We start from the raw sequence: 10,916 nt of genomic DNA on the forward strand, positions 1-10,916 counted from the left end.
TAATTTTTTTACATTTTCAAACATTTTTTTAATTTATGCCAAAAATTAAAATTTTTTCTATTTACTTATTTCAATATTTTTTATTCACTATTAATTATTTCCTAGTTTTTTTTTTATTAATTTTATTTTTTCGAAAAAATAGCTTTTTTAAGATTTTTGCCTCACAAAACTCCTTTTTGCGTTATTTTTAAATTTTTTTGTAATTTTTATAAATTTTTCAATTTTTTTTTCAAATTTTTCAATTCTTAAATTACGTTTTTTAAATTTTTTTATATTTTCCAAAAAATAAAGTTTTTTTTTAATATTTCCTCCCAAAGAACTTTCTTTTATTTTTAACTCTTAATTTTTAAAAATTTTTCCAAAAATAATTATTTTTCAAGCTTTATCTGCTCAAATTACTTTTTTTACTATTGTTTGTTATTCCATTTACTTTTTATTAAAAATAAAATATTTATACACTCATTTACATTTTTAAACTTTTTAAAAGTATTCACAAAAAATTTTTTGTATTGAAACAAATATTCATTAAAAATAATTTTCATATTTTTTGGTTTTCTTTTTTTTAATTTCTATGTGCGGTTATTTAAATTTTAACTAATTTTTTTAGTTTTAATTTTCCGCTCCTCTATACTCTTTCGAAATTAATATAAATTTTCTTAAAATTATCTTCCACATACACAGAAGGTCGCACATTCAGCCATCACTTCCTGAAGCGCTTGAGTTTTGCTGTCATTCCCGGCGCTTTTGTTGTTGGTGTGATAACCACACTGTTGGCCGCACTCACCGTTGTTTCAATGAAGGGACTGGGTGTTGGTGTAAGTATTTCTAAACTTTTTGCTCTCAATCTATCTGCACAAAAAACAACAAAAACCATTTTCCGCTACAATTTCAACCACTTTCAGGTAATCCTCTTAATTCTGGCTATCGGTCAAATGCTGTCACGCGCCATTCCTCAAGTGCATGCTGCCGCTTATACCGCTCCTGCACCCGTGCCTGTGGTCTACTCGCACTCACACACCCAACAACCCGTCTGGCTCGAGAAGGAATGGTAAAAGGCGTCGCGCGTTGAAAAACAGGACTTTTGTTACCTCAGTGAAGAAGATTAGTCCAAAAACCGAAGAAGAACGAATGCTGAAACTAGACCAAAAATATTATTAACTCTTAATTATTAGTGTTTTAATTAATTTAGTTAGTTCTAATATTTATTTATTTATTTAAATATTTTTATATTTTCAAATTTGTCAACTGGCAAATGGAATTTGTAAAACAAACAAAACAAAACCAACAATATTTGCGAAAATAAATTATGTGAAAAAATGCGCTCAAACAAAAGTGAAATGATTTCCATTATTGCATTGTAGGTAACCGCTATTTAGTATTCAGAACTGCTCTTAGTACTTCCTCGACTTTGATAGCGTTGCAAACATGGGCAGCCACGAACGTGATCATTTAATGTTGCACGTTTTGATCAATGGTTTTGACCGGCCGAGCCATGTAGAAAGAAGAAAGTGCACACGAACGACATAAAATGTGTCGATAACATTTTCGGTGCGGAGGAAATGAGGTCAAACACTGTGTTTGGGGAAACGTTTTCTCGATTTCGATAAAACGGGCGAAACTCACAGACAAATATGAGCGGTTAGTTTTTACTAAATTTAGGTTTGCTTAGTCGCTGTACTGACAAGCTTAGAATAAATATATAATATAATTTATACTTTACTATCTTCTGCTAGAAAGCGGCGAAAGTTGTAACAAATTCCGATTTAGTATGTCTGCCTAAATCGACTTCTAAAAAACTCCTCAAATATGGTAACTGTATTCTAGACAATTTCAACATTATAAGAAAGTCACAAAATTGCAAGTTATATGAAAAACTATCCGGAATATATCATAAATATTATGTCCATACCTTCAATTTTTTTTTTTGTTTTGAAAATGCAGTCTCGTACTCAAATATTTATTTATTTTTTTTTTCATATTTTTCTATATCGTGTAAGCTTTATGGGGACTCTGGTGGCTAATGTATGCTCAGACTGTATTCTACCATATATTACATATTAAAATATACATACATACATACCAAACCAAATCTGAAGTCGGAAGTTTTTTGAATGCTAACAACTTTCCGTTTAGAGCATACTCTTGATTTTGTTCGGTTTTAAACAAATGGGCAAGGACATGCCATTCTAAATTCTTCCTCCATAAATATTTAAATAAAATTCTTCTTGTTCTTCTAAATAAACAGTATATAATATATAATTCGGCGATGGTCTAGCCTTAGCAACTGAGCCAACAAGTTAAGAGAGATATCCTTCTTTCTTTGGGTCAATAAAACGTATTCCTTCTCTAAAAAATACAAACATTTAAATTCTGTTAACTGTTTGCCATTTTAAGGGAGCGATCTAAGCGCTTGATTGAATTCACCATACCAACGATAAATACTACTTGTTGTTCATGGATGCCCTTTTGCGGAGTTGATCCACGTCGAAAATTATCAAAAATAATCATGCACAAATCCATTTTTTTGACCGATATGAATATTTTGAGTTACTGTAAATAAGAGCGCTCCTTGTCAAAACGTTCTGAGTTTAAAAAATTAGGTTTAGAATTCATAAGATGCATGAACAAAATCTCTCAACCAAGCTCCGTAAGCTTTTGGCGAGTCACTACTGATATTTATGGCTGATATGATAGTTTCTGCTTCGTTCTGATGAAGCAGTTGTCACCGGTAAATTACCAAATGTATCAAAATAGATGATTCGCTGCCAGCCCCATCAAACAATCCAAAATATTCTTGAAGTAATTTCGAGGAATAGTTGGCTGGATAAAAAACCAGGTCCAGTCCTGTTATTTAGATCCGATTGTCTTGGGAACTTACATAACGGTCGGAGTGGTCGATTTCCATTGTTCGACAATTAGCTTTCCAGAGCCAGACGCGTCTTTGACATCAAAATATCTGGAACGGAATGAACGAAATCAAAATTGTGTCAGATAAGCTGTTACAGTATCAAGATAATAAACACTATTCAGATTTTTTGCTGCAGATATCCTTCACTATCGCCTTGTCGCAGAAAAGCTTTAATATCTTTTAAAAGTAGTTCTGAAATCGACAACTACTACCTACAACTATATTTTTTATAAAAAATATTCTGACGGGATCCATTGTCGATAACATTTTCTATTTTGCGGTTTTGAAATATATTGATATTGTAATGGTGGATCTTATTTTTTTTTTTTAGAAGACAAGTGGTACAAAGCCTTCAAAGATGGTCGAGAGATCGTTGAAGACGTTCTGGACTCGAAAGTCGTCCTCTTTAACTGTTGAAAATATTAAAAACATGAAGCATATGATGCTTAAAAATCGTTAGAGAGATGGGACGAGAGCTCGTCATCTCTTGCGAGTTCGTTCGAATTATTTTGGTGGATATTTTTGGTATAAAACGCGTTCTCGACTCGTCCCTTAAGAGCTCTTTTCAAGAAGAGTATAGTAAAATGATCTCTTTGGACATGTGTGATGGTGTACACTCAGATACCACATTACTGGAGAGCAATATAACTATCTATATGACATGGGTTTATGAGTCAACAACCATCGAAATGGAAGAAAAAAAAACGAGCCAAAACAAAAAAAAAAAAGCACGTCAAAGCTGCTCAAAAATCATAATGATGCATAGTGGCTTTCGACATTCGTGGTCTGGTGCATCACGAAGATGCAGGTTCTATTTGGCCGTATTTTGGCGTTCCGTCTAAAATGGCCGGAATTGTGGAAGAACAATTCATGGATTTTAAACGGCGATAATGCACTATCGCAAAGAGCCACGATTGTGACCGAATTCAAAGCCAAACAAGTAAAGAAGGGCTAAGTTCGGGTGTCACCGAACATTTTATACTCTCGCATGATAAAGTGATAATCGAGATTTCAGGCGTGGTTGTGAACCGATTTCACCCATATTTGGTACATGTCATCACGRTRTTAAGAAAATATTAYATACCGAATTTCATTGAAATCKGTTGAGTACTTCCTGAGATATGGTTTTTGGTCCATAAGTGGGCGATGCCACGCCCATTTTCAATTTTTAAAAAAAGCCGGGATGTAGCTTCCTTCTGACATTTCTTCCGTAAAATTTAGTGTTTCTGACGTTTTATGTTAGTCGGTTAACGCACTTTTAGTGATTTTCACAATAACCTTTGTATGGGAGGTGTGCGTGGTTATTGTCCGACTTCATCCATTTTTGAACTGTATATGGAAATGCCTAAAAGAAACGACTCTATACAGTTTGGTTGACATAGCTATAGTAGTTTTCGAGATATGTACAAAAAAGTTAGTAGGGGGCGGGGCCACGCCCATTTTTCCAAAAAAATTACGTCCAAATATGCCCCTCCCTAGTGCGATCCTTTGTGCCAAATTTCATTTTAATATCTTTATTTATGGCTTAGTTATGACACTTTATAGGTTTTCGGTTTCCGCCATTTTATGGGCGTGGCAGTGGGCCGATTTTGCCCTTCTTCGAACTTAACCTTCTTATGGAGCCAAGAAATACGTGAACCAAGTTCCATCATGATATCTCAATTTTTACTCAAGTTACAGCTTGCAAGGATGGACGGACAGACAGACTTCCGGATTTCAACTCTACTGGTCACCCTTATCACTTTGGTATATATAACCCTATATCTGACTCTTTTAGTTTTAGGACTTACAAACAACCGTTATATGAACAAAACTATAATACTCTCTTTAGCAACTTTGTTGCGAGAGTATAAAAATGCTATGAATACCATCGTTCAACCAACGTATTCACCAGTATTTGGATTTTTGTTCTTGTTCCGCAAACTGAAAATGCCGCTTCGTCGTTTAAGGAGCTGAAGGCCATCCCAAAAAGTGCTTATGAAAAGTGTTTAGAGGACTGGAAAAATCGTTGGCAGAAGTGTATTACATTTGATGATGATTATTTTGGAGATGCCGCTGAAAAGAAAATCTAGAACGAGGCTTAACATTTTGGTTTTATGCTTCAATCTTTAAGAATTAAGAGTTCTAAAGCGTAAACATACTTACTTTATAAATTGGCTATATACATTTCTGTATTCTTATATGAAAAAAAACTTAAAATCAACACAATATAATACAACTTTTGGGTCTTCAGATCCCGCCAATATTTTGTTATTATTTTCTTAAATGTGCTTTTATGCCCGCAGTCGAAGACAATGGCAAAGAAATGTTCCGCACAGTTGCTTTTAATGCAACCACAAAATGGCTAGCGACCAAGATTTTGCTTAACAATTCCACTCACGCGGCCTAAAACAATCCGCGTACTAAATAAATATCTCTCGTGTACAATAAATATTTACTGTTTTTACACATAAGCGCTGATCCACTTATCGATCATTCATTGAAATAGCATTGTCCGCCAGAGTCAGTCCGAGTGCTAACTACGAATCCAAGATCTTGTGTGCGATTTACTTGCAAATTTGTGCCAATTAAGACTACTTTTGCGCCAAACAATAAGAAGAACGATCTTTTTATCGAAATATGGATTGGCCAGACAATTGCACCGTTAGCATTTGTGGCATGTTGCATGAATGCAAGCCAATACACATGTCTTAACACGACATATATATTTATGTTTACATCAATTAACGATCAAGTGAAAACGGCAAGAGCAGAAATCGAAGAACTGAAAGTTGAATTGCCAAACAAGCTGTGGTAGATAGTTGCGCATATGGCAAATTAACCAGCGCACAACTGGACTAGATTCTTTCCAAGAACCCCATTAAAACGGTGCGCAGCAGCATTTTCTTATTTGCTTCGACGTCAACAAGAAAGTCTAGAATTTCCAGCTTGCGAACTCAAATGGCCAAAGCGAAGCATTGGGGTTTGCTGGCGCGCTGCACACTTTACTGCATCAGTCGCTGATCGCTCACAAAACCGCACAGAAGTGCAACTGCCGTGCAACACGACGACACAAGATCTTTATTTTAACAGGAAATATTTCACAAAAAAAAACTTTCGAAAATGGCGCTCATCAACGCTCAACTTTGGGCAATTATTGTTGTTGCCCTAATAGCGCGCACCAATCAAGAGCGTTTAAGCGTAGGCAGCGCGCCTGCTCAAATTAACGCGGCAGGTGTTGAAAAGCGTAGTAGCAGCAGTGATTCCACTTTAAGCGCACGCCACACTGACGAACTGGCAAAAAGTGTGCCATACTTTCAGGCGTCACTGCCGGTGCGAGTGTACGAGTGCTTGCGCGCCTTCAGCATTTTGCGTTGCACGAAACTGTTCATTTTGCAAAAAATGGAAGAGCGCAAGGCTATCAGTCAAACTGGCAACTTAACACGTGACTTTCTCGATCAATTTTTCGACACGGAAGACAATGTGGGCAGCCTGATAGCTAACAAGTATGCGAATATGACGGATGAGAAGCTGAATCATTGTTTGGTTGTGCGTTTTCAGCGCTTCTTCAAGCATCGCGACATTAAATTGCACTTCCTTCCCGGCGTAATGGTGAAGATTGTGCCAAGTCGCGACAACAAGCTGAGCTTCACGCTGAAGAAGAGCAAAAGTGAGTGCACTTATTGTAACAGTAGTATACAAATTCTATTTCCCTTTGTTTTATAGAAACGAAAAAGCATGCCGTACGCGCCAGCGGACGCGCCACGAAACTAGTTGAGGAAATCGATGAGACGCTGGATGCTGCGGAGCCAACATCGGAAACGCATGGCGTTGAAGCGGCGCTCACGAAGCAAAGCGATTTGGGTTTAGGCGGCGCTGGCCCAGGTGGTGTTGGTGGACCTGGCGGTATACGACGCAAAATTAAGAAGGCATCTTCGTTTGCTACTTATAAAAACACAATTCTTCAAATGGCCGTACCTGTAATGGTCATGCCCGCCATTCTACTGGGTTCGGTGTTGCCATTCCTGTTGCCTATGCTGAAGTTGGCCACTATAATGTCGATGATGTTGAATAACAGCGCATTTATTGCGGCGCTCATTTATGCTGCGCGCACGCACGCAAACGCGCAGGAGGAGCAGCAAATCAGCTATCCTCCACAGGGTTACTTTTAGTGGAATTCGTATCGTTAATGTGTTTTGAATATGTTTGAAATAATAAAATTTGAAGAAGTACTTAGCTGTGAAACTGCCTTGTTCCATTTTTGTGTCTTAATTTAGCCTTAAGATTGGTGTTATCCTGCACTATCTAGGTTCAGAACCCTTGTGGTTAATGAGTTTTATGATATGGTAGTCAAAATTAATATTACTCGCCTAGTGAGGCTGTGCATGTGTCTTAAGATCCGCCACGTAAAAACCGCTCCCAACGAAAAAAACTGAGAGTCTTGGATGAAAGACCCCACTTTTGGTGACGACCACAGCAAACTTAATAAGAACTATCGGCCTGGTGCTCAGCACAAAGAGCACAAATTTGGTGTGGGATTCGTGATGGAAGAAATAGCTGATGGAACATAAGGACGATTTGATGACTGTCACCGCCACGATTTAAAAATTGGGTCTGGTGATTTTACGCCAAGAAGTCATCTTTGGCAAAACATGGCGAACCCTCTCCAAATGGGTTGAGGCTGACTCGCTTCAGAAATATACTACTTCACTGCCTCCGGATCGAAAAGTTCAAACCCAGATCGATCATATTGTGATAGATAATAAAAACGATAATAAAAACGTTTTCCATACAAGTACTTAAATGCAATCGTTCAGTGGTTCTGGCACATAAGCTTGCTGAAGAAAGGAAAAGGTGTGCACAATTTTAGTTCGAAATCTTGAGAACTGAGTCAGTTCGCGGAGAGTTTCATAAGGCTATTAAACTCAGTTTATCCCACTGATTGGGGTATCCGCCGTTTCGTTCTGTATTCAAGTCTGAAGAGTTGAAGTTCCCAGAATCCGGAGCTTAGGTCAGTGTAAGAGAACGAAGTTTTCTAAGCAGTACATAGAAGCTCCTACTGAAAAGGATACAACTAGAAACCCATATATAAAAGTAAAGGCAGACATCATCGCCGATCAAGAAATGCGATCTTTGGGACATTTACTCCAGAGGTCATATACAAGAGCACAAATTTGGTGTGGGATTCGTGGTAGGAGAAAGAAATTCTGTCCTTTCTGCCGATTAATTACGGCTGGGAAAACACAAATATTTCAGTGCTCATATTTCCAAATATTGCTTTCATCACCAAAAACCAGAATAGCAACTCTGGTTAAATATAACTTATTACTCAATTAACAATCTCGTATTCTGCTTGACGAATTTAAGGGTATGGATGGTCAAAGGTGGTTTGAATCACATATACTGCTTAACTTAACAAATTTTAAATTTTCACTTTACTCCGTTTCTTACCAAATATAGGGAAAGTCGAACTCTATTTGGAATATAACATTAGGAATAAGATATATATTGATATATAGTATATATAAATATATTGATATATTCCTATTATTCAAGTGGTATATGGCGAAATGCACAGAGAGAGCATGCGCCATACATTTTCTAAATAGAATTTCGAGGAATATTAATGAATTTAAAACAACTCTGGAAAAAGGTCATCTTTTTTTCCCCAACTTTAATAACTAGTTTTGTCATATGTCTCAACTACTGAAAATTGGTTATGGTAATTCCGTTTGTTTTCCGGAAAGTCTAGTTATCTAATGCAGATCAAGCTCGTGCATAATAGAAATAGAACTGAAATAAAACAAGTAAGGAAGTGTTGAATGCGAACACAACCGAGCACAGAATAAGCTTGCTATAGATCATGTTATAAATGTCAAGAATTTAGCATGAAATGCGGCTATCATTATATAAATAGTAAGTAAGTAAACGAAAATAAGAAGATTGGTAAATTTTTGGATCAGACTTGGCACATGAACTCGCCCCATTTGTAGCTTTTCCAATATCCACAATATCTTCATCATAAATATCAGCCTCCTTAGGGACCATAATTGGTTGTTAACAATCGAAAATCATCGAGACGAATCCACTTTTGTATCTGTATATAACTCTCTATCTATCTTACTCAGTTCTAAGTGTTACCAACCAAGTTATATCAGCAAAATGATTTTCCTCAGTGCCTACATATTAGAGGGGTATAACAAATAACATTCAAACAACATATCTAACTACCTAATAAAATAGTGTCAGAAGCGTTTATAAAATCTGTTTAAAATATGTATACTCGAAACAGCTTTGAAGTTTTTAAAACTCAATAAAATAAAGCGTGCATTGTTTCCATTAATTATTGTATTTATTAAGTTTTTTTTTATATAATATTAATAATGAAGCTGATCGTTTTGTATGCGAATAAATGTGATTCGATATTTTCCATTGACAATCAAGCCATGAGCAAATATGTATAATTTTACTGACTTAAGGAAATACAAGGATGTTGTTTATGATTGGGAGAGTTTTTTACGTTGCGGGTCCCAAACCCAGCGCACAACTCTGGTTAGGGATATTTCGCCTTCTTACTTTAGCTCGCCCTCAAATGGATGTTTTTTGGCACACAGAGGATATTTGGTCTAAGACCGGTAGTCGAGAGCTGCTTGAGCGGTATATAAAATAATCGTTTCTGGCGAGAGAACTTTTCTCCCTTGCGTGAACTTCTACGCAGGTCTCCATGCCGTCGAGGAGAAGAAGATATATAAAACAAACAGTCGTGGCTTCTACGTCAGTGTTGACACTCATAACTTCGAAGTCGGAGATAATTTCGTCTGTCTTGAAACCAGCATTAACACCGACAACAACGCCAGCCACGAAATCCAATAACTCTTACTAACATGTGCTAGACAATTGAGAAGTAAAGTCCTCTCCCGATGATTTCCTCATTCCCGTCCTGCTGTATGGCGCATGGACGATGACAACGTCTAATGACTCGGTGTAACGAGTTTTTGGCAGAAAGGTATGGTCCTAGTGCTATATAAGACACACGACGACATTGACAAAGTCATTTCGTCCGAATGGATGAAAACACTCCTGCTCCGTGAATAGTAGGTCGTGGGAAGCAGAGGAAGAGTAAGACCTCCGTTAGAAAGATCAGGTGGATAATCTCCAATAGGCGGCAAACAGCGAAAAGGAAAAACAACTGATGCGCTGTGGTAAACTCGAAACCGCGTGTCTATGCCAATAAAGAATAAGAATAAGAAGAAAGAAAGAAGAAACTTTCAAATATTTCTATAATTTCAACATTATATAATATAAAACAAAATCTCTCAATGCGATTTGGTAACGAATTTTACAATTGAATGATTGCCGAGAGACCGTAGAAAAGTAGTTTATACTACCTTTTTGGGATAGTTTACACCTACTTTCCATAAAGCACTCAATTTTTGTACCAGCTACCTTATTATTACAATCGACAAGTCCCAACATCAATACATATATACATAATAGTTTTCTGCAAGGGTATAAGCTATCTCGCTCCATATCTTCGCTTAGCCGCCATATGTCAAATAAAATAATGGCTATCCCTCTATCTGTCTGACACCTTATATATACGTGAACTAATATCTTTGATTTAAAGATATCGATCTTAAATTTGCACACGTTCTTCTCTTCCAAAGAAGTGACTCAAACTGAACGATCGGAATCAAATGCTTGTATGGAAAACTTTTACTTTAGAGGAGATATTTGCATGAAATGTAGCATGGATTATTATCTAAAACAATACCATATTGTCTGAAGAACTTGTTCATATCGGATCACTATTGTGTATAGCTGCCATACAAACTGACTGCTCTATTTGTATGATAAGGAATATCTTCTATTTGTAAAGAGTATAATAGTTTCTATCCAAGCGAAGTTTACGTTCTTTTTTTTCTCTTCTGTATGGCTCATTCAAATGTCTCGTATATTCTCAAAAAGTGTGTCAAAAATTTTCCAGTTAGTATAATACATATCGTTGCCAATAACCTAGACATCAGTT

General features: G+C 36.5%; 2 protein-coding genes and 1 long non-coding RNA gene across 4 annotated transcripts in view; 2 read left to right on the top strand and 1 right to left on the bottom strand.

Moving 5' to 3' along the window:
- LOC108970396 overlaps positions 1–1,216 on the top strand; it is a 1,851-nt gene extending 635 nt beyond the window's left edge. Inside the window, exons 2-3 of the mRNA XM_018935735.1 lie at positions 682–815; positions 903–1,216. Coding sequence (XP_018791280.1) covers positions 682–815; positions 903–1,052 — 284 coding nt within the window. The 3' untranslated portion in view covers positions 1,053–1,216. The remainder of the gene's footprint in view (positions 1–681; positions 816–902) is intronic.
- A 1,026-nt stretch (positions 1,217–2,242) lies between these two features.
- On the bottom strand, positions 2,243–5,292 carry LOC108970473. 2 transcript variants are annotated; one of them, XR_001993484.1, is made up of 3 exons: positions 4,800–5,292; positions 2,738–2,956; positions 2,243–2,346 (listed from the first exon to the last, which is right to left on the bottom strand). It is a non-coding gene; the product is annotated as an uncharacterized LOC108970473 (long non-coding RNA). The 2 variants fall into 2 exon arrangements; XR_001993485.1 differs by lacking the exon at positions 2,243–2,346 and having other exon boundaries at positions 2,647–2,956; positions 4,800–4,976; positions 5,054–5,292.
- A 626-nt stretch (positions 5,293–5,918) lies between these two features.
- Positions 5,919–7,132, top strand: LOC108970472. Its single transcript, XM_018935877.1, has 2 exons — positions 5,919–6,557; positions 6,614–7,132. The coding sequence occupies exons 1-2, from the start codon at positions 6,011–6,013 to the stop codon at positions 7,057–7,059; spliced, it is 993 nt and encodes a 330-aa protein (XP_018791422.1). The 5' UTR covers positions 5,919–6,010; the 3' UTR covers positions 7,060–7,132.
- Positions 7,133–10,916: the final 3,784 nt, after the last annotated feature.

The sequence above is a fragment of the Bactrocera latifrons genome, unplaced genomic scaffold, assembly GCF_001853355.1.
Source record: "Bactrocera latifrons isolate USDA-ARS-PBARC rearing strain unplaced genomic scaffold, ASM185335v1 scaffold_3, whole genome shotgun sequence".
Classification (NCBI taxonomy): domain Eukaryota; kingdom Metazoa; phylum Arthropoda; class Insecta; order Diptera; family Tephritidae; genus Bactrocera; species Bactrocera latifrons.